Source organism: Dama dama, chromosome 30, assembly GCF_033118175.1.
Source record: "Dama dama isolate Ldn47 chromosome 30, ASM3311817v1, whole genome shotgun sequence".
Taxonomy (NCBI): domain Eukaryota; kingdom Metazoa; phylum Chordata; class Mammalia; order Artiodactyla; family Cervidae; genus Dama; species Dama dama.
The window spans coordinates 81,119,538-81,144,739 of record NC_083710.1 but is presented as its reverse complement, the minus strand read 5'-3'; the positions used below and the strand labels follow the sequence as shown (position 1 = coordinate 81,144,739).

The 25,202-nt window shown below is 39.4% G+C and overlaps 1 protein-coding gene across 1 annotated transcript in view; it reads right to left on the bottom strand.

Moving 5' to 3' along the window:
• Positions 1-25,202, bottom strand: part of ITGBL1 (integrin subunit beta like 1) — a 213,959-nt gene that overhangs the window by 74,988 nt on the left and 113,769 nt on the right. Inside the window, exon 7 of the mRNA XM_061132991.1 lies at positions 22,213-22,359. Coding sequence (XP_060988974.1) covers positions 22,213-22,359 — 147 coding nt within the window. The remainder of the gene's footprint in view (positions 1-22,212; positions 22,360-25,202) is intronic.

Here is a 25,202-nt window from a genome sequence, read left to right as displayed (position 1 = left end):
GAATATTTTCATGTAGCACTGTACTAGTTTTCTTTCTTCTTCTTCTTTTTTTTAAGATTTTTTTGATGTCTACCACTTCCCTGGTGGCTCAGATTGGTAAAGAATCTGCCTGTAATGCAGGAGACCCAGCTTCGATCCCTGGGTTGGGAATTTCCCCTAGAGAAGGAAATGGCAACACATTCCAGTGTTCTTGCCCGGAGAATTCCACAACAGAGGAGGCTGGCGGGCTACAGTCCATCCAGTCTCAAAGAGTCAGACACAACTGAGTGACTAACACAAGACCATTTTTGAACTCTTTACTGAATTTGTTAGAGTATTGATTCTGCTGTTTATGTTCTGGGTTTTGGCCGCCAGGCATGCGGGATTTTAGCTCCCTGATGACCAGGGATGGAATCCACACCCCTGAATTGGGAGTACGAAGTCTTAACCATTGGACCCACCAGGGAAGGCCTGTATTAATTTTCTATCACTGCTCTAACAAATTTCTACAAACTCTGTGGCTAAACATGACACAGAATGTACTCCCTTATAGTTCCAGGGATCAGCAGTCTAAATGGATTTTACCAGGCTAAAATAAAGGTGTCAGCAGAACTGAGTCCTCTGGGAACTCTACGGTCAAATGATCCTTTGCCTTTTCAAATTTCGGGAGGCCAAGCACATTCCTGGGCTCCGGGTCCCATTCCTCCATCTTCCAAGTCAACGACGAAAAGTCAACCCCCACGTCACCTCCTTCTGATTCTGTCTTCTGTCTCCTCGTCCTCTGGTGAGAACCCTTGTAATCACACTGGGCCAACCAAGATGATTCACTACAATCTCTTGACTGTGTGTACATGTGTATGTGCTCAGTGACTCAGCTGTGTCCAGCTCTTGGCGGCCCCCTGGACTGTAGCCCACCAGGCTCCTCTGTCCATGAGATTTCCCAGGCAGGAATACTGCAGCGGGCTGCCCTTTCCTTCTCCAGAGTATCTTCCTGACTCAGGGATCAAACCTGGGTCTCTTGCAACTCCTGCTTTGAAAAGAGGGTTCTTTACCACTGCACCACCTGAGAAACCCTGTTAGCAATCTTAATTACATGTGCAACATTTTCCTCCTTCCCACATAATCTGACATCATCACAGGTTCTAGGGATCAGGACATGACTGTCTCTGGGGATTATTATTCTCCTACCACAGTTATCCAAATTGCCTAATCAGGTCGTGGTGTCCTTATATTATGAACCTGAAAAATATGCTACATATCAATCTTGCTATGGGAAGATGGCTGTACATGTAATCAAAGATTCTCAAGATCAATACAACGTGAAATGCAGTTGTAGCCAGTAAACATTGCTTTGTTTGCCCAGAAGGGCTCTTTGAAATCTTTTTTTTTTTTTTGATCGCACCATGGGGCATGTGGGATTTTAGTTCCCCAACCAGGAATGGAACCCTTGGAGTCTTAGCCACTAGACTGTCAGGGAAATCCTTCTTTGAAGTCTTAAACTATTACTTATCACCACCCCAGCACTGTTCCTGGGGTGAACCGAGTTCAGTACTCCATCAATTCTCTCTTTGGAAATAAATATATGCTCAGTCGCATCCAACTCTTTGCAACCCCAGGGACTGTAGCCCATCAGGTTCCTCTGTGCATGGAATTTTCCAGGCAAGAATATAGGCGTGGGTTGCCATTTCCTACTCCAAGGGATCTTTCTGTCCCAGGGATCGAACCTTCATCTCTTGCATCTCTTGCATTGGCCAGTGGATTCTTTATCACTGGCACCAGCTGGGAAGCTCTTGGACATACGAACTGGTTCAAAATTGATCATGGTTCCAAGTTACACAACCTATTGTTTCTGCCTTGAACTGCCAGGGGAGTTTTCTCCATGCTCTCGTTTTCCTTTGTGAGGGCAGTAAAAATATAACCTTAGGTGATGCTAGAACCCATGACCCTTCTGCATGGAGAATAATTCATCTATAGTAGGCAAGATTAAGATAAAAATTCTAACAGAGCAGAAATGTATGTGCTGGGGGCAGCTTCATGTGGTCATGTGCCTGCATCCATGTGTGTAAGTGTGTGTGTGTGTGTGTGTGTGTGTGCGTGTGCGTGTGTAAGAAAGAGAGAGACTGATGTAAAGGTTTGTAAATCCCTTCTCCAGTAGTTCTAAAGCTCATCTTCACCCCTGTCCTTCTAGGTTATGTAAGCACACAACTCCTTTCTTTGTTTCTGGTTGAACTAAGATTCTACCATCTATGTCCAAAAGACTCAGTTAAAATGAATGTTGTGTAATATTGCTATATCCTTAGCACTGTAACTAATGACAAAGGAATTAAATACATAATCAAGAAAGCTAGACTTTTTCAGGACATAAAATTCAAACAACTTGCAATATGTCCCAAACTGGGGATTGCTCTTCAATGTGATCCAGCAGCAGTAATGTCATATCTTTTTGTTACTGAGAGTCTTTGATCTAGAGTAAGCATCAACCATGGTCTTATGAGCACTTTTCCATATTTATCATCTACATTGAAAAAACAAAAGCCATTATTCTCACATCATTCCTCTCAGTCCATTCAGTTTATAGCATAGAAATAAAGGCCTTGGATTCAACCAGAATCTAGCAGCAACATCAAAGTTCAAATAACGCCACACAAATCATTCCATTAAGGTAACCATTAAGAAGAGTCTACTTGTCATTTTATATTGCCAACAGAATTAATTGCATTGAATAAAGAAATGAATACATGAATGGATACATGTATGATAAACAATTTCAAGCCCAGGAAGGTAGAGCTTGGTTCATTCAAGATTAATAATTACAGAAGTTATTGCTGCTTCATGACCTATTTGTCCATCTACTTTACTGTTAATCCTCAGGTTTTGTGCTCTGTCACACTGCTTGGAATTTTCTTTGATAATTTATCCCTGTCCGTCATAATTCCAGGACTCATATGGACAATAACTAGCTAAAGTTAAAACAATAATACCATGACTGAATGTTGATTGGAAAGAAGTTTATAGACTATCTAAAACCTTAGTTTGGAGCCACGGAGGAATTGCAAAACACCAATTATATTTCTTTATTGAATTTTAATATATATTAATAAAATTCAAAAAAGAACTTTATTAGCCTACAAGTTAAATTTCCTTCTGTTCTTGTTCCTATACTCCTGTTATTTCTACAGTGGCAGGTTACACTCTTCTGAGCATTCAGGACTGCAACAGTTATTAATCAGAATGGATACCTGTCATGAGTAGAGAATAAAACCCAGAGCATTATAGAAGAAATGTCACAGTGTTCGAAGGGAAACACAGGAATGGAATTTTCCCTCCTACTTGAAATTTTATCTGTTTCCAATTATCCTAATAAGAAACTTCAGTGATAAATTCTCTTGCCTCAGAAGAAAATGGTTTTGAGTTTGGTCTGTCATTTCATTCCTAAACTCAAATCTTGTGAACACATTAAAAAAAAAAAAAAAAAGCCAAGATAACCTACTGATAGGGAGAAAATACGTGCAAATGATAAGACCGATAAGGGGTTAATATTGCCAGTATATAAACAACTCATACAACAACTCAACAACAACTCAACATCAAAAAGCAAGCAAGCCAGTTAAAAAAAGGACAGAAGATCTAAATAGACAACTTCCCAAAGAATACTTACAGATGGCCAACAGGCACAGGAAAAGATACTGCACATCATTAATCATTAATCATCAGAGAAATACAAACTAAAACCACACTTAGATAACACCTCACACCAGTCAGAAGAGCTACCATTGAAAAAGACCACAAATAACAAATGTTGGCAAGAAAGCAAAGAGAACCCTCATACACTGTTGGTGGGAATGTAAATTTGTACAGCGACCATGGAAAACAGTATGCAGGTTTCTCTAAAAGCTAAAAATAGAACTATCATATGACCCAGCAATTCCACTCCTGGGTAGTTAATCCTAAAAAAAGCAAAAGTGCTATTCAAAGAAATTCATGAACCCCAATTTTCACAGCAGCATTATTTACAATTGCCAAGATATGGATGTTACCTAAGAGTCAATCAACAGATGAACAGATGAAGATGTAGGGGTGTGTGTGTGTATATATACACATATACATGTGTTTATGGACATGTGTGTGTGTGTGTGTGTGTGTATACACACACACACATATACATATATACAGACACACACACATATGCACACACACATACATATATATACATACATAGAATAGAATACTGCTCAGCCATAAAATAAAAAAATGAAATTTTGACATTTGCAACAATAAGAATGGACTTGGAGAATATTATTCTAAGTGAAATAAGTTAGATAAAGAAAGACGGATACTATTAATATATGTTATTTATATGTGGAATCTCAAAAACAAAACTAACTAGTGAGTATAACAAAAAACAGACTCATAAATATAGAGAACAAACTAGTGGTTACCAGTGGAGAGAGAGAAGGAGGGAGGAACAAGATAGGAGTGGGAGATTAAGAGGTACAAACTACAAACTATTATCTATAAAATAAATAAGCTACAAGGATATACAGTACAACACAGGGAATATAGCTAATATTTTACAATAACTGTAAATGGAATATAACCTTTAAAAATGGTAAATCACTATGTTGTACACCTGAAACTTACACAAATATTGCACATCAACTGTACTTCAATAAAGAAAAGAAGTCACATCATAAGTTACAAACACTACTAGACATCACCAAGTATTTCTATATTTGATTACTATTTGGATAATTGACTAGTTTAACTATTAAACCATACAATGTATAGTTAAGGCACATCTAACTCAAAATATGTTTCTTAATAATCTGCTGTGACCTCTCTCTAAAAGTGTTTTGGTTTTATGCAGTGGTTTTTAAATCACACCTTTTGTTGATATTATGCAGTTCTTTGAGAACCCGCTAAAAGAAACAATAGGCCCTCTCTTTATAAAAATGTAAAAAGGCATGTACAGTTAATTTCCACTATTATATGAGTGACTTATTGCCCTGATACCCAACCATAAACTGCCAGAATTGTGTGAATTTCAGGTTAAGAATCCTGGGATATAGAATTCTAAGAATCTTTCATTGTAATATAAATTAATTCTGGTTGGAAAAACACATCACAGTTTAGTTGTCAGAAAGCAACCCATGAAGGCTGAAAGTCAGCCCAAGGGCTCTGGGCAACTGAGGAACAGGGAAGAATAATACTGTGAAAGAGATTCAACCCCAGCATTCACACCCCAAAGCTTCGCAATTACACTGGATCTATTCTAAAATTCAGATTCTCACTCCTACCTCAGATACACAAAAACTTGGATGGAGCAATTCCCTGAACAAATATAGTATACTCTTTTATATTTCTGTACCTCCTGATGGGACTTCCTGTTTTGAAAATTCTTTATCCTTTTCTCCAAGAGCATAATTTTCCCATGCCCCCACCCCCCACTGCTTCACTGCTTTTCCACCTTTTCAACAGAGCATCCGGCAAAGACCCCACAGGACATTAATTTTTCTGTAACTCTTAAGCACTCCCCAAAGGCCCATTTGCTCTGTGGGAAGTAGGGCAAAAACAAAAGTGCCCATCCTTCTGTGGCAGGACTCTGCCCATTACACAACTCTTCAGAGCAGTGATTCTAAATGTGACCACGCAGCAAAGTCACCAGTGAGCTTTTAAAATCCCTGATGCCCAGGCCATCTTGCAGATAGATTAAGTCAGGTGGGAGCTCACGGTGGTTATTTTTAAAATACCTCTTCAACAAATTCTATCTCCTCTCTAGATTCTTAAAGAACAAAGCCCACCCAACTTCGATCTCTTCCAGGAAACCTTCATTACTTGAGTCTGAAGTATGGTATAAATACATATATATATATATTCTGTTTTCCGGCCATCTTCCCTCATCTGGCTCTTTTTCAACACTTAGATCTGGCCAAGTAGAAATCCTCAGAGAGGGTCCCTGACTCTGTTATCTGGTGCTGGCTGCATACCCCACCTTGGCCATATTATCTTGACGTCCTTCTCCTAGTGCTATAAGAAATTATTTGTTTTCTTCTTTAGACTTCCCTGGTGGCTCAGATGGTAAAAGCATCTGCCTACAATGTGGGAGACCTGGGTTTGATCCCTGGGTCAGGAAGATCCCCCTGGAGAAGGAAATGGCAACCCACTGCAGTACTCTTGCCTGGAAAATACCATGGATGGATGAAGGAGCCTGGTAGGTCCATGGGGTCGCAAAAAGTCGGACACGAATGAGCTATTTCACTTCACTTCACTTCACTTCTCCAACCAAACTGACCACAAGCTCTCTGAGAGCCCTGACACTAGCTGCCTATTTATTATTTTATCCTATGCACCTAGACCAGTTCTAGGCACACAGTAGGACCCCAACAAATAAAGGTCGAATGTGTGAATGAATTAATGAATGAAGTGAATGAATACTGATCTTATTTTCTAACATTGTATGGCCTTGAGTTCACCTGTTGTGTCGTCTACTTAAACCGCAGCAATCCCTCACAACTGCAGGTTGGCTTTCCAGTTAACAAGACAATTTCCTATGCGCCAACTTGATCATCCCTCACAACATTTTAGAGGAAGCAGCCATTATAATACAGAGATAAAACTGACAGTCTGTAAAGTAAAATGAAACTTCCCGGGGCCACACAAAGAATGAATGGGATGAGCACAAGCATGCTGTGAGGTTCTCATAGGCCATGTCTGGAATTCTGTCCTCACAGAAGCACATGGCCCCAGGATTGGAAAGTGGCTGACGGGATGAGGCTACAGATGCTGAGAGGAAGCACAGCACTGGAGCACCGTGTGTGAGCATCTCGACCCAAACAGGAGGTTGCTGCCTGTCAAGGGTTTTCCCAGGGATCACACAAGTAATGGGAGGGACACTTGGGAAAGGGTTAAATAATGTCCATAGGTTCCAGCCCTGTCAAGCCTTCATGCAGCCACAAGACTTTAGGCCTCCGACCACACCCAGTCCTTCTGGGTTTCTCTCTTTATGTAACAGAATCATCCAGAATAGTGGATTTAGAGTCGCGCATGAATTACACTCCTTGGGTTTCGCCTCTTTATAATTACAGGAAACTACACTCAAGTGTGTAAGTTCTGCCATCATCTCGCTACTGTGACAATGACACTGAAAGAGTCAGTCGCTCCATCGTGTCCGACTCTGTGACTCATGGACGGTAGCCTGTCATCAGGCTCCTCTGTCCAGGCACTTCTCCAGACAAGAATACTGAAGTGGGTAGCCATTTCCTTCTCCAGGGGATCTTCCCGATCCAGGAATCGAACCTGGGTCTCCTGCATTGCAGGCAGATCCTTTACCATCTGAGCCACCAGGACAGCCCATTGAGACTATCACTTCCATTCAGTTGCTCATTCACGTCTGACTCTTTGCGACCCCATAGACTGCAGCACACCAGGCTTCCCCGTTCATTACCAACTCCCAGAGCTTGCTCAAACTCATGTCCATCAGGTCAGTGATGCCATCCATCTCATCCTCTGTCACCCATTTCTCCTGCCTTTAATCTTTCCCAGCATCAGGGTCTTTTCAAATGAGTCAGCTCTTTGCATCAGGTGGCCAAAGTACTGGAGTTTCAGCTTCAGCATCAGTCCTTCTAATGAATATTCAGGGTCAATTTCCTTTAGGATTGATTGCAGTCCTTGCAGTCCAAGGGACTCTCAAGAGTCTTCTCTAACACCACAGTTCAAAAGCATTAATTCCTCAAGGCTCAGCTTTCTTTATAGTCCGACTCTCACATCCACACATGACTACTGGACAAGCCATAGCTTTGACCATACTGACCTTTGTTGGTAAAGTAATGCCCCTGCTTTTTAATATGTTGTCTAGATTTGTCATAGCTTTTCTTCCAAGGAGCAAGTGTCTTTTAATTTCATGGCTGCAGTCAGCATCTGCAGTGATTTTGGACCCTAAGAAAATAAAGTCTCTCAGTGTTTCCATTGTTTCCCCAACTATTTGCCATGAAGTGATGGGACTGGATGCCATGATCTTAGTTTTTTGAATGTTGAGTTTTAAACCAGTTTTTTCACTCTCCTCTTTCACTTTCATCAAGAGGTTCTTTAGTTCCTCTTCACTTTCTGCCATAAGGGTATTGTCATCTGCCTATCTGAGATTATTGATATTTCTGCCGACAATCTTGATTCCAGCTTGTGCTTCATCCAGTCCAGCATTTTACATGATGTACTCTGCATATAAGTTAAATAAGCAAGGTGACAATATACAGCCTTGATGTACACCTTTCTAAATTTGGAACCAGTTCATTGTTCTGTCTGGTTCTAACTGCTGCTTCTTGACCTGCATACAGATTCCTCAGGAGGCAGGTAGGGTGGTCTGGTATTCCCATCTTTTTAAGAATTTTCCCCAGCTTGTTTTGATCTACACCGTTAAAGGCTTTGGGATAGTCGATGAAGCAGAAGTAGGTGTTTTTCTGGAATTCTGCTTTTTCTATGCTGAAACGGATGTTGGCAATTTGATCACTGGTTCCTCTGCCTTTTCTAAATCCAGATTGAACATCTGGAAGTTCTTAGTTCATGTACTGTTGAAGCCTAGCTTGGGAATTTTCAGCATTACTTTGCTAGTATGTGAGATAAGTACAATTGTGTGGTAGTTTGAACATTCTTTGGCATTGCCTTACTTTGGGATTGGAATGAAAACTGACTTTTTCTAGTCCTGTGGCCAATGCTGAGTTTTCCAAATTTGCTGGCATATTGTGGCTATAGTTCAATATAATTCATGATATGCAGACTTCTAGCAAATTCATCAAGTGAAGCTGTGTAAAAGAACTTTCTAGTCACTGTAGACTCTGTTATCTGCTGACAATTTTTTTTACATTTCTTTTAAGCTCCTTCAGTTAACTATTGTGCAATATAGGACCACAGGAAAAACTCCAGACGAAGAAATGCTGGAAAATGATTTGATGTCCTTGTAAAGAACATTACATGTGACCTCAAATATCTGCAGTTTCATTCTTGGGACCATTCAAACTTTAAACAGCTCATGACAGTGCTATGCCAGACCATTTGGTACTATTTACAACATCCACATGGCATGGATATTTTGAGCAGCAAAGAGGCCAAGATTACTTAGAGACTTAAATAGGAAGCCAAAGAACCATGTCTTTCTTCCTTTATCCAAATAAAAGGCATCACATGAGAAATAAATATTTATGAAAAACCAAAATCTCATCCATCTTAACTGTTACAGTCCAAATGAAAGGATGTCTTAACTGAAGAATATATGAGTCTGTACCCAAAGCAGTCACTTGGGAGAAAGCAGAGTCTAGAAAACAGCATAGCGAGTCACCTGATTCTTCTGAAGAGTACTCAGCTGTCAGGTTAGCGATGCAAAACCAGAGAAAGTCTGTGAAGGTGAGTCATAAATGAAACCCATGGGACCCATGAGAGCAAGTGGAATCTAAGGATCCACATGAGTCAGAACAGACTCAAGTGCACTTGCTGCAGAGGGAAGTGAAGGAGAGGAAAAAGAGCCTGAAAAAGTGAAGTTCAAAGTTACCAGTAAGGTAGCACCAGTGACTTGCTGGATCATATAGCTGTCTACTGGCAGAACCTAGATTCAGTCTAGAGTCTTTCAGCCCAAACAAATAACCCCACTTCCTTGCCTCACTGCAATACTGTGTCCTTTGACCATTTAAAACAGGCAGGTATATGTACATATACCCAGTAGAGATAATGAGACCCTCAAAATACCAATCCAACCACTAAACTGTTGTCATTTCACTGCTTTGCTAGTATGAATGACTCATAATAAAACAGTCACTGTAGAACTGTGTCTTCTCCTATTCCATTAGATAAGTAAACATGATGGGAGGCAATGAAAAGAGGAAGAAAACCTCATGAAAGGATGCCAACATACTTGCCTCCTATATAAGAAGGTTATATCTTGGTCCCTTTAGTTACACTTAACTTAGTATTTTAGCAAGGATGCATTGCAGTAGGCACTGAGCAAGGTTAACCTAGCATTTCTATGACAACACTTAAGCGTGCATGTGCTCAGTCATGTCCGACTCTTTCCGACCTCATGGACTGAAACCCACCAGCTCCTCTGACTATGGGATTCTCCAGGCAAGAATACTGGAGTGGGTTGCCATTTCCTCCTTCAGGGAATCATCCCTACCTGAGGATCAAACCTGCATCTCCTTCACTGCAGGTGATTCTTTACCACTGAGCCATCGGGGGGGGGAAGCCCTATACCTGGTAAAATGATCCATAAATACTAGATTTATTAAATTTAATAAGCAACATCACTAATGAAAATATGATACATAAGATGTCAAGATGCTCTAGTACGATTATACATTGAACATACTACTTTCTGTTGAATATAATATTTGTATGCAAAGAGACAACACATTGGAAAAGGCCCCGATGCTGGGAAAGATGGAAGGCAGGAGGAGAAGAGGACGAGATGGTTGGATGGCATCAACAACTCAACGGACATGAGTTTGAGTAAGCCCCAGGAGATGGTGAAAAACAGGGAAACCTGGTGTGCTGCAGTCCATGGGGTCGCAAAGAGTCACACGACTGAGTGACTGAGCAATTATAATATGTGCATATATATTCATCATGGAAATTTAACACAATGACAAGCCATATAATTTTTAATGACATCTTATGTATCCAAGAAAGGAATTATAGAGTTTTGACCATCTACATGACCCTAAAACCTAGACATAATAATGATACTTTGCCTCATTGATTTTTCTATTAAAAAGAAAGTGTATAGAATGTGTAGTTCTGTGAAGATTACTGCTGATAATCAGAAGATACGTTTAGTTCCCCACTAAACGTATCTGGTTTGCTTGTTTATATTGAATAAAATCAGGTAAATAACCACTAGAGCCCCACACTATATCCTACACAGTGGGCTTAATGTTTTAATAGAAATAAATAATTATCATAACAAAATTGTCATAGTTGCCACACATTTCATTTTAAGGTCACTTAGAGAAATCGGGATTGAATTCATGTCCAATATTCTATTTTAATTTCAAATAGATTTTGACAATATTTGTTGCAGTGTTTACTGGGAACTTTCCTTAGCCAGAAAATATCGCTAGTTTTCAATTTACTGCATAAAAGTTATGCAAAATGTAATAAAAATTGTCCACTTATTTGGATCAGTTTCTATCTTTGACACAAAATGTTCTGTTGCCAGAGACAAACCATTTAAGCAAGATCGCTGACTGGAACACACACAAAAAAATATTCACTGTTTCTGGGGAGTGATACACTTCTCTGGACTATGGATCAGAAAATCCTCAGGTTATCCTCCCAAAAATACTATATTTATTATTTTCCATTGAGTTACTTTGTGCCATCTTTTTTTTAAAAGATTAGACAAAATTATGAAATTCAGCTTCTGAATTTCTTTTCCTTTCTGCTTTGCTGAATATTAAAATAGCAAGAGGAAAGGCAGGATGAAATAAAGAAGGGAAACACAGATAACTATTTGCCTGCTGGAAAGGAGAATTCCTACCAAGTCATCTTGCCTGAGATCTTCTTTTCTTGGCTTGCTTCCATTATATTTAGCAATTTCCTTCAATGTACACAAATTAGGCCTGTAGTTTAGTAAACGCTGCTTCTTCATAGGATTGAGAGATTAAATATCAGATTTAATATGGACTGTCCAGAAAAACACCAGTCTGCAGGTGCACAAGGCACCTGCACTTTTGGTTTCCTCATGAAGGTTGAAAATGTCCCAGCACATCATGAAACCATGAAGAATGATGGAGGCACTATATTTAGTTCTCCCACAATCCCAATCTTTTTCTCTCCGTATTATTTTTTAAATAAGTTGTGTGTGTGTGTGCATGCGCATACAGTCAGATCCAACTCTTTGTGACCCCCCTGGACTGTAGCTCCCCAGGCTCCTCTGTCCATGGGATTTCCCCGGCAAGAATACTGGAGTGGGTTGCCATTTCCTTTTCCAGGGGATCTTCCCGACCCAGGGATCGAACCTGTGTCTCTTGCGTCTCCTGCATCAGCATCCTGGATTCTTTACCACTGTGCCACCCTGGAAGCCCTAACAAAGTCATAATAAATAGCATTTACATTGCTGAGGTTTTGTGAAATGTGGAACACACATACAGTTTAAGACATTCTAATAAGTATTTTCTGAGTACAAAGGAAGCAAATAATAGACAGGCTTTTTCTCTTCCTAGATATTATTTTTCTATTCTGGGTCATTCCATTGTTTTAGAGCACACATAAAAGCCATAAAAGAGACACTGAAAATTTAAGGTGTGCTCGAGATCCATGGGAGACACCCTGGGGATCCAAAGACTGATGTCTCATCATTTAATGTCTATAATACGACAAAATATAGACGTCTGCTTCTGGCATGATTTGCCAATTCACTGATATTATCCCCATTTGGTGCATCACTGAAAGTACGATGCTTCCTTCTGAAAAAGGAAGAGTAAAGAAGCTTATTTTACAGGATCATTTCTGTGTCTTCTTTGGCTGGGGAGCTCAGCAACTATGTCTGAAAGGTCATAATTCAGTGTATGACTGTTCCAGGGTTCTCAGGCTCTGAAAGACGCAGGGGATGGATCAAACTGAATACTTCGTAGAGAGTAAATCTGAATCCCACTCTCCTTCTCAAAGTTGTTGTTGTTAAGTCCCTAAGTCATGTCCAACTCTTTTCAGCCCCATGGACTGCAGCACACCAGGATTCCCTGTCCTCCACTAACTTCCGGAGTCTGCTCAAATTCACGTCCCTTGTGCCGGTGATGCTATCTAACCATCTCCTCTGATCCAAAGAATGGCGCCGACGTGGGGATCGGACCCCTGCTTCAGTGCCCCCACCTGCCGAGGGCAGGTCCGGTCCTACTAACACTCCTGTTTCTCCCCCTGGTTCTTTTGTCCTACTGAGTTTTGTGTGGTTCTATATACTCTTTTCCGGTGGTCAGGTACTGCTGCCCGCTCTCAGCTGGTGTTCTGAAAGCACTTCTGTGTCTGAAGGTGTATTCCTGATGTATTCGTGGAGAGAGATGTCCTCCATGTCCACCGACTCCTCTGTCATCTTGTTCCTCTCTAACCATTTCATTCCTGCTGCCCCCTTGTCCTTTTGCCTTCAGTCTTTCCTAGAATCAGGGCCTTTTCCAGTAAGTCGGCTCTTTGCATCAGGTGACCAAAGTATTGGAGTTTCAACTTCAGCATCAGTCCTTCCAATGAACATTCAGGGTTGATTTCCTTTAGGATTGATTGGATAACAGTCCTTGTTATCCAAGGGACTTGCAAGAGTCTTCTCCAGCACCACAATTTGGAAGCATTGGTTTTTTGGCCCTCAGCCTTCTTTATGATCCAACTCTCACATCCATACATAACTACTGGAAAAACCACAGCTTTGACTATACAGACCTTTGTTGACAAAGTGTACTCAAAGTACTGCTCAAAGGAAATACCGGGTTCTCTTGTCTATACATTTCCCACTTCACTTACAATAAGATATCTAATTAGGCCTCTGGGAATTTTAAAAATACAGTCAAAATCACACTTGGTGGTGCAGTACTTAAAATGTTTGGAGAGCTATCCTCTTAACAATTTTTTTCAGTTCACAAAACCACACAAAAAAGTTAAAATTGTTAGCTATCCACTCTACATTGTATAGGAGATCTCCAGACCATATTTACCTTGTATAAATAAAACTTAAACCCACTGAAAAAAAACTCCCCCATTTCCTCCTCCCCACTCCACTGGCGATCACCATTCTATTGTCCGCTTCTGTTAGTTTGACTATGTTAGATAGTCAATGTTTGCTTGTGCTAAGCATTCCTGCATACACACACAGAGGAAAAGGACACAGGGGCATTTACTGGATATGTTTATCACCTTGACTGTGCCGATGGGATCACAGGTATATGCACACATCCAAATTAATCAAATTATACACATTAAATATGTGCAATTTTTTGTTTTTTTATATCAATATCTCAATAAAGCTGAAAAATTTTATCAAAAAATTAAAAGACCCTCCTACCCACAAAAATTGACAATAATTTTTTAGAGGACTCCCAACTTAAAAATTTTTTTCTATTTCAAATAACAATAGTATCTCTCTATATATAAATAAGAAAAATGACAGCTACAAAAAAAACTATGTAGAGTAAAAAACACAGGTTAAAAAAAATGCATGCATCACAAAAAGCTTCTCTGGTTGATCAAAGCAAGAAGAGGTGTGCTTTGCCAATAAAAAGAAGAGATAAATGATAGCTTAAATTGAAAAATCTTCAGATGGTGCAAATTTGGCATACTATCCTTCTTTCAAATTATGTTCCTAGGTGAGGAAACTGAACCAACTTGCTTAATTCATTAATTAAGGCATACTAATTGATAAAAATGAGGACATGGTTCCTATTTTCTAGAAGCTACAATATTAAATAATTAGCTTCCATTTGTCATTCTTCTCCCACCTCACACCTCCCCTTGTGGGGGTGTATGGGTATGTGTGTTAAGGGCCAAAACATATGCAGTATCTCCTAGAACAAGTCTGATGAAAGAGAACCAAAGGGTACAGAGGACAGACAAAAGCTCATGGGACTTCAGTACCAAACAAAACGATGACTTAGACACAAGGACAAATGATGATCAAAGAAGGCAAATACTGCAAACACAAGCTTCTGAATATTAATGCCTGCAGATAAATCATTTGTTTTCATGATTATAGAAGTCAATAAAAGGAGTTTGATAAACAGTAAAACTTTAAACACAAACAGAAAATACACCAAGGAAAGCTAACTAATTATTTAAATTGTCACTACTGGTAGGCAGAGGGAAACCCTCTTCCACTCCTGATACAATTATTCTAGAGATTATAAATTGCTTGGGAAAGTTTATTAAGAAGTTATAATATATTTTTATCCATTTAAATGTTTTCAATCCACATCCACTCCTTCATGGATCACAGCCTTGTCAATGCAAAGTGGCCTGCATAACTCAAGGAATCTATGAGCCACGCCACGCAGGGTCACCCAAGATGGACCGGTCATAGTGACAAGTTCTAGAGTCCACTGGAGGATGAAATGGAACCCACTCCAGTATTCTTGCCTCGAGAATCCCAGGAACAGTATGAAAAAGCAAAAGATAAGACATCAGAAGATAAGCCCTCCAGGCCAGAAGGTGTCCAATATGCTACTGTGGAAGAGCAGAAGGCAATAATAGCTCCAGAAAGAATGAAGAGGCTGGGCCAAAGCAGAAGCAACACTCAGTTGCATATATGTCTGGTGGTGAAAGCAAAGTTCTATCTATAAAGAATGATATTGCCTAAGAATCTGGAATGTTAGGTCCATTAATCAAGGTAAATTGGATGTGATCAAGGAGATGGCAAGATTGAACATTGACATCTTAGGAATTAGTGAGCTAAAATGGACAGGAATGGGCAAATTTGATTCAGATGACCATTATATTTACTACTGTGGGCAAGAATCCCTTAGAAGAAATGGAATAGTCCTCACAGTCAACAAAAGAGTCTGAAATGCAGTACTTGGGTGCAATTTCAAAAATGACAGAATGATCTTGGTTTGTTTCAAAAGATGTACTTTGCATCATAGGGGATTGGAATGCAAAAGTAGGAAGTCAAGAGATACTCAGCATGACAGGCAAGTTTGGACCTTAGAGTACAAAATGAAACAGGATAAAGGCTAACACAGTTTTGTCAAGAGAACATGGCAGTCATAACAAACATCTTTTTCCAACAACCCAGGAGACAACTCTACACACGGACATCAGTAGATGGGCGATATAAAAATCAGACTGATTGTATTCTTTGCAGTTGAAGATGGAGAAGTTCTATACATTCAGAAAAAGTAACACCTAGGGTTGACTGTGGCTCTAATCATGAGCTCCTTATTGCAAAATTCAGGCTTAAATTGAAAAAAGTAGGAAAAATCACTAGATCATTCAGGCATGACCTAAATCAAATACCTTATGATTAAAAAGTGGAAGTGATGAATAGATTCAAGAGTGCCTGATACAGTGCCTGAAGAACTATGGGCAGATCTACAACACTGCACAGGAGTCAGTGACCAAAACCACCCCCAAGAAAAAGAAACGCAAGAAGGCAAAGTGGTTGTCTGAGGAGGCCTTACAGAAAGATGAGGAAGAAGAGAAGCACAAGGCTAGGGGAAAAGGGAAAGATACACCCAAGTGAGCTCCACAGAATAGGAAGGAGAGATAAGAAGGCCATCTTAAAAGAACAGTGCAAAGAAATAGAGGAAAACAATAGAATGGGAAAGACTAGAGCTCTCTACAAGAAAATTGGAGGTTTCAAGGGAATATTTCGTGCAAGAATGGGCATGATAAAGGTCAGAAATGGTAAGGACCTAATGGAAAAAGTGAAAATGAAAGTTGCTCAGTCATGTCCAACTCTTTGCGACCCCATGGACTATATAGTCCACGGAATTCTCCAAGCCAGAACACTGGAGTGGGTAGCTGTTCCCTTCTCCAGGGGATCTTCCCAACCCAGGGATCAAACCCACATTTCAGGTGGATTCTTTACCAGCTGAACCACAAGGAAAGCAAGCAGAAGAGATTAAGAAGAGGTGGCAAGAATGCACAGAAAAACTATACAAAAAAAGGTATTAATGAGCTGGAATCACAATGGTATGGCTATGCACCTAGAGTTGGACATCCTGGAGTGTGAAGTCAAGTGGGCCTGAGGAAGCCTTACTATGAACAAAGCTAGTGGAGGTGATGGAACTCCAGCTGAGCTATTTTAAATCCTAAAAGATGATGCTGTTAAAGTGTTGCATTCAATATGTCAGCAAATTTGGAAAACTCAGCAGTAGTCACAGGACTGGAAAAGGTCAGTATTCATTCCAATCTCAAAGATGGGCAATACCAAGGAATGTTCAAACGATCATACAAATGCACTCATTTCACACGCTAGCAAGGTTAAGCTCAAAATCCTTCAAGCTAAGCTTCAGTAGTACTGTAAACCAAGAACTTCCAGATGTACAAGCTGGCTTTTGAAAAGGCAGAGGAATCAGAGATCAAATTGCCAGCACTACTTGGAACATGGAGAAAGCAAGAAACTTCTAGAAAAACATCTACTTCTTCTTCATTGACTATGCTAAAACCTTTGACTGTGTTGATCACAAAATACTGTGGAAAACTCTTAAAGATATGGGAATACCAGACCACCTTACCTGTCTCCTGAGAAACCTGTATATGTGGATCAAGAAGCAAGAGGTAGAACCAGACATGAAACAATGGACTGGTTCCAAATCAGGAAAGGAGCAAGACAAGACTATAAATTGTCACTCTGCTTATTTAACTTATATACAAAGAACATCATGAGAAATGCTGGGCTAGATGAATCACAAGCTGGAATCAAGACTGCTGAGAGAAATATTAACAACCTCAGACATGCAGATGAAACCACTCTAATGGCAGAAAGTGAAGAGGAACTAAAGAGTCCCTTGAAAATGGTGAAAGAGGAAAGTGAAAAGGTGGCTTGAAACTCAACATTTGAAAAACGAAGATCATGGCATCCAGTCCCATCACTTCATGGCAAATAGAAGGGGAAAAAGTGGAATCAGTGACCTATTTTATTTTCTTGGGCTCCAAAACCACTGCAGACAGTGACCGCAGCCATGAAGTTAAAAATGCTTGCTCCTTGGAAGGAAAGCTATGACAAACTTAGCATATTAAAAAGCAGAGAAATCACTTTGCTGACAAAGGTCCATATAGTCAAAGCTATGGTTTTTCAAAAGTTGTGTATGGATGGATGTGAGAGTTGGACCATAAAGAAGGTTGAGAGCCGAAGAACTGCTGCTTTTCTACTGAGATGCTGGAGAAGACTCCTGAGAGTCCCTTGGACAGCAAGGAGATCAAACCAGTCAATCCTAAAGGAAATCAACTCGGAATATATACTGAAAGGAATGATGCTGAAGCTGAAACTCCAATATTTTGGCCACCTGATGTGAAGAGCCGACTTACTGGAAAAGACCCTGAATCTGGGAAAGATTGAAGGCAAAAGGAGAAGCGGGCAGCAGCACCATGGGCTCAGTGGACATGAGTTTGAGCAAGCTCTGGGAGATAGTGGAGGACAGAGGGGTCTGGCCTGCTGCTGTCCATGGTGTTGCAAAGAGTCAGACATGACTGAGCCACTGAACAACAACAACAAATCCACAGCTAAGAATAACACGTAGGGTTTATGCAAATATTCTGCTATAAGAGTATAAAGTATGACATTTATCACTTGAATAAGAGACAATTTAGATTTCTAATAAAAGAGGGTTGATTAAATTATTTTGCTATGGATACAACCATATTATGGAATGCTATGCAGCCATATCAATAATTTTGCAGAAGAATATTTATAACAAGAAAATGTATTCACTGCAAGTTGTTCAGAAAGTTGTTATAAGAACACATTAACAAATTAGAATGTTAGTAAATTATCTTAAATGACAGCTCTTGCATCGAAGGGCCTGGATTTAAATTTCTATGAAAACTCGTACCTCCTGCACCTACTAGGTAAGATGACAGATTGTTCCGGTTTCTTCTTTTGTGAAAAGTGGAAGAATTATACTTCTTCCTACCTCACTGTGTTTTGGAAATATTTAAAAAGGTAATGCATTCAATGCTCTTAGCATTTTATTGTGCCCATAAATGCTATTGATATTAACAGAATAATATAAATGTATCACTTATAAAATATACATATATTTATGTTTGATTTTACCATACCATGGAACATATGGGGTCTTAGTTCCCCAACCAGAGATTGAACCCATGTCCCTTGCAGTAGAAGCATAGATTTCTAACCACTGGACTGCCAGTGAAGTCCCTATTTATGCTGATTTAGACACTCATGCTGATATGATATATTCAATATATATACAGTAATAAACATCAACTTTTTTATACTTATCTCTTTGGATTAAAGTGCAATTTTTGTTGCATTTGCTAGCTTGTTTGTGTTGCTTTGGCTGCATTCCCTAATCCTGCCTGCAGAAGAGAGTATGATCAGGAGTTCTGCGGCCATAACAAACAACCCCAATGTCTCAGCCACTTGAAACAACAAAGGTTTATTTCTCACTTGTGTTACAGACCTTTGGTTGGTCAGCAGACATCTCCTTATTTAGAGGCCCAGACTCTAAATGATCAGCCACCATCTCAAACCCTGCAAATCTCCACGCCAGGGAACACGACACCATGACATCTCTCACTGCCTCTGCATCCTCCGCTCCGAACTAATAACATCCCTTTTGCTCATATTTTCTGGCCAAAGCCAGACACATACCCAGGAGAACCTCAATAACAATAAAAGTGTATTTTTAACCAAGAAGAGTTGAAGACTGATGTGTAGACATCACCTGTGTCTGTGTGCTCAGTCATGTCCAACTCTTCTGCGTTTGGAGCGGAACACTGATAGGAGAATTGAGACAGTTGCACCCCACCCCCCAACCCCAGGAGCAGAAATTAGGATGAATCACTGGATATCCACACTGACTCCAGGAGAATCATCTAACTACATGAAGGAACAGAAATCAAGGAGTCACAGGATTAACCAAGAATTTAAGACATCCTCTGAATTATTCCCCTGCCTTTAAGACATAATGATCACATTTAGTCATCACTGGTGCAAGCAAGTAATCTAATTTGATTCTACCAGGAGAATTGCTTTTTTTTTCCCTTGGCCCCAGCTGGCGAGCTGCTGAGGCTCTCCGGCTGGAGAACCGACGGGCCTTGTAATTGCTTTCTTCACTCATGTAACCACAGCTGCAGTAGTCATTCATAAACTGCAAAACTAATCCTTTGGAAGTTTCCATCTTGGCCATCTGCTTTAAAACCTCCAGTGCCCATGAGTTTGCAGATGTAGCCCTATGAAAAACAAAGCCTCTGACCATTGGTCCGAGCACTGGCCTGCCTGTCAAAATCCTTGGTCTTCATTCTCAAAATTCTTACATTTTGTTACAGTTCACTGGAAAACCACTTCACTCATCAATATCTCTGTGAGGAAACTAGAGGAAACTTGAGAAGCTTACAATCAGTAAAGAGCATCAAAAGGCTTGAATAAATTACAAAAAAAAAAAATGTAATTCTCTACATATTAACACCTTTTTGGTATAATAAACTTTAAGTATATGCTAGTCCTGAAAAATAGGAACTAAATAAGGACTCTTCAGAAAGGTAGGAGACAAATATGTTTGTCAGAGTTTATTAAACATTGATACATGAAGTCCATAAATAATTCTCTTGCGCTAACATCATATAAAAATTCAAGACAAATGGAAAACCTTGGCAGATATATATAAATAACACAGACATATATACACACACTTAAAGTCATTTTCTATGTTTAAGATATTTTATATGCTTTTCTTATTTTTCTATTATATAGCTTGCTATTCTTAGCAATAAATAAATAACAATAGTCCAAGAAAAACTGATTTTTTAGTCTTTGTTATTTTAAGAGCATAATAGGCTTGCTGAAGCACTAGAACCACCATATTTTACTAATGCTGGTATAACAGTGGTTCCTGTCTGGGGTTATTAGTGAAGGATGGGGCAAATCAGAGATGCTCCTGAAATTAAACACTCCTTCCACCCATATTTTATCCTCTTTCTTATAATCATTAGGGATAAATATCAGAGTATAGGAAAACAGTATGTTACAAATAATCTTGGAGACTTGGGAGGGTTTTCTACCCACCCCTCAAAAAAATAATAGTAGAGAAAAGATGACCTATGATAATAAGTAACGGTGGGGATGTGGAGAAATTGGAAACTTCATACACTTCTGAAGGAAAACTAAAATAGTATAGTCACTTTAAAGCCAGTGTTACGGTACGTCAAGAACCTAAACATAGAACTCCATATGACACAGCAATTCCACTCATGGGCAGATATCCAAGAGTAATGAAAAACACAAAAATTCTCTGCACAAAACTTGTATATATATATTCATAGAACAGTATTCACGATGGCCAAAAAGTATAAACAAGTCAAATGTTGACTGACAGATGAGTGGATGAACAAATGTGGTATATCCATACAGATGAACATTATGCAGCCATAAAATGAGGTAGTGACACATTATAATGGCTGAAAACATTAAGCTAAGTGAGAAAAGTCAGAAGCAGAAGAACACATCTCATGTTCAGATGCGATGTCCAGATCATGCAAAAGTACGGAGACAGGAAGAAGATTAATGATTTCCAGGGGCTGAGTGGAGAGAAAACGGGAGAGTGACTGGGAAGGGGTACCAAGTTTCTTTTTGTGGTGATGAAAATGTTCTGGAACAAGTCAGTGGTGAAGGTCAGATAATTCTATGAATACAGTAAAAAAAAAAACCCTCTAAGTTGTACACTTTGACATAAGTGTAAATTTTATGACATTTGATTTCTATCTCAAAAATTCATTTTTCAAAAAAAAATATAGCTCTGCAACATAAAATTAATTTTTTAAATTTATTTAATTGGAGGCTAATTACTTTACAATATTGTGATGGTTCTGATCTAACATTCACAGAAGGGAAATCTTTCTCCCTTTCCTCTTTCATGAATAAAATTTGTAATAACTTCAATTACCAGTTCCTCTGAAAGCATATTTCACATTAACTTTGCCATTTTCACATGAGAGGTGAAATTGTATTTCTTATTTTGATAAATAAAAAACAATGAAACCAGCTTTCCCCTAGATGAATCCTTCCTTCTCCTCCAATGTGTACTGATCTGGTACGAAGAACACACCTGGGGCTACATGCCATCCAAGAAGACGAAAGCTTATTCCAAAGGTCTGTTTATATGATGCTTCCTCAAAAGCCAACAATACAATTCAAAAGGATGTTATTAAGTTTCAGAAATGTCAGTGGACAATTAGATGGTTTTATTGATAAAGCTCTGAGCAAACATCCAAACTTTTTTTTTTCTTCTTTTAATGCAGCATTGAACTAGATGGAAATTGAACAAATCTCAAAGCTAAAGTAGACTGAGTGAGTGTGTGTGTGTGTGTGTGTGTGTGTGTATGTGTGTGTGTGTGTGACAGAGAGGAAGAAAGAGAGAGATAGATTATAGTTCTCCATATTTTCACTCATGGATACTGGAGTCATTATTCTGAAAAGGCAAAATTTTCCGCGTTCAGGAATCTCAGCTACTTTTTAAATGATACGGTGAGCTGAATTCACTCGACTCACAGGATTAGAGGTGGTGGGTGGCAAGGCCTGAGACCCTCACTTACCCCTTCCCGAGCAGGGCAGAGTGGCACTTCCTTGGCACTTTCTGATGCTCTCCTCCGCTGACAGTGGGCAGGAACGTGGGTGTTCACACTTCTTCCCAAACCAGCCTACTTTGCAGTCACATCTTCCACAGTTACACTGCCCGTGACCTTCACAATGAGAGTAAGAGTATATATGTATATTAGTGTATGTAAAAATGTGTTATATATACACACATACACATGTATATGAGAAAAATATACTAAAGTCAGAATTCGTTTCCAAACAGTGAGTGTCATAAAGAAGTCAGGATTCCCATCAGCACCACAGAAAACATTAAGGCAAAAGTCCATTTTCCAGCAATGTTCTTAAATACCCGAGCTATATTGATTGATCATGAAGGGTAAAGAAAAGCAACAACTCCAGATCAGACACACAGGTTCGGAGGGCTATCAACTTGAATCTATCAAAATCCAAGTGCATGAGATTGAATTAGCCTGCTGGGGCCCAAATGGAGGGTTTAATGGATCTGGTGATTAATTCACATGGAGGGGAGCCACAGGAAACGGAAAGCGATTTGTTTTTGAAACAGGGTATCAGCTCCTGGAGTCTCCCAGACTTTATTTTCATGACCTTTTTACTAACCACAACCCTTGAAGACTAATTTCATACACACAAAAGAGGTCAGGAAAGAAATTAATTTCTTTACACATGGACACAGTACCTGCAAAAAACGGTGATAAGTGGTGACATGGTGTAGCAGAAAATTGACCAGGTTACCAATCATATAAGTAGGTTCAAATCCTCACCCTACTCCCTACAGAATACAGCTGGTCAAATGACAGCCTTTTAGACATTTAGGTTCTTCATTTTAAACTGCATTATCTATCCACATTTATCACGAAGTATATAATGTATCTTAAAATGCTACATAAAAATGAACTATTGTTATTTTTATTCATTTGAGCCCACACATCTAACCAAGTAGAAACAGAAAGGAATGAATAACTTAGCTGAGTTTTTTTTTTTTAGCTGAGTTTTTCTAACTCTTGATAACCGTTCTGAAACTCATTATTACAAATGCAAAGTAAAGTAGATTTCAATAATTTCTCCAAAAATGCATGAAGGATTTTAAAGGAAGTGGAATCATACTTTCCTTAAGTAAATCAAGTATGTTGCTAATGGATGAAAACTCCATGCTATTTTGTATTTCGCATTCAGTTTAGTTCAGTCACTCAGTTGTGTCCAACTCTTTGTGACCCCATGGACTGCAGCACGCCAGGCTTCCCTGTCCATCACCAACTCCCAGTGCTTACTCAAACTCATGTCCATTAATATTAATATATATCACAGAGTATGAAAACTGGCCTTCAGTGAAGACTGGCCTGTTTTATCAGTATCTCATGAGGTCTGTGGGCCGATGTCCATCTGTCAAGTTTGAAGCATCCGTCCATCAGGAAGCTTTTCATTATAAACTGGCTTCTTCATGGAATAAATCATAAAATCATACGTCAAAGTAGGATGAGCTATTAGGGGCCATGGAACCCAAATCTCTCATTTACACTAAATTCCATTCAACAAGTTTATTGAGCACCTACTATGTAACAGAATCTATGGAACAAATTGCTGTTGATATTAACACTTTGTCTTAGAGCTCATAATTTTAAAGGAAAATTTTTTGATTACTAATAGATACATACATATAACATGTGACTATGATCATTTAGACCTTCAAACATAAGAATTTTTATTATAAAAATTTAACTTATTAGCACTTATATCTCTGAGGTTACTGGGTTGCCTAGCTTCTGGTCATTTATCCTAGCTTACAAAGTTCCTCCCCATCTTCCCTGTCCTCATATAATTTTTAGAGCAAAATTTGCACAGAGCTGTATTGCCAATGCATAGATTAAAAAACAGCTTTTAAAAGAAAATCTTTAACATTTAAAGTACAATCAATTCTGCTGTTCTCTGAGAGCCAGTGACTTTGAAATTCTGGTAGACAAGCGGCATCATTTGTAGGGTACTTGAATGTGCCAGGAGGATGCTGGACAAAGTACAGAACATGCTGCCATTTGTGGAAGACGAGCTGACACTTCAACAATAAAACTGAAAAAATACAGTTAGATTGAAAGAGGGGAAAAAAGCTTTCCTCTTGAAAGTTTAAAATAGTTGTGGAAGTTAGAACAAAGCATCCAGTAGGTGAGGAGGCCAGGGAATTCCTAAGTACGCAGGAGAAGGCCACCTACTGCTGCAGGTGCTTGGCATTCACAGGCAGTGAGAGTCCTGATCCCTCGGCACATGGAATAAAGTCAGAGCCTGTGTGGAGGAGGATGGGGACTGGCGGGAGGATATTCTGAAGTTCTATAGTTGGCGTTAAGAGCAGCCATTCCAGGGACATCCCTGGTGGTCCAGTGGCTAGGCCTCCACGCTCCCAACGCAATGGCCCAGGTTCGATTCCTGGTCAGGGAACTAGATCCCGCACGTTGCAACTAAATATCCTACAGCACGCCACCGTGAAGATCCTATGCATCGTAAATAGGACCCAGTGAATTCAAATAAATGATAAATTAGCCAATCAATTAATAATAAATCATTTAAAATAAGTAACCATTTTTTAAAAAAGAATAGGCATTACTTTCTGTCTGAGGTTCATTCACATGTCAAAATTAAAAAAAACATTGCAGTGGCATAAAACAAATTCGTGAAGATGGTCAGACACTATTAATAGAGATTCTTGAAATTAAAATCTGGTCTAGTTAGTACCTTAAGAAGTCAGATTAATTGTGGGTGCTTTAACAAATGTTTAAAAGATGTACCGATGCACTAGACCTAGAAGAAATCTCTGCAAGCCGTTCCCCTTGTTGCCCTCATATTCACTCTCTTCTCTTTTTGTTCTGCTTACATCGCTTAGTCCTTATTCTCTGTGGTTTTCCCCCTAATATTATGCGGCTTCACTTTTCTGTCCCTCTGCTATTTCTGTGCACTTCTACAAGCTCTAGGGGAAACATGG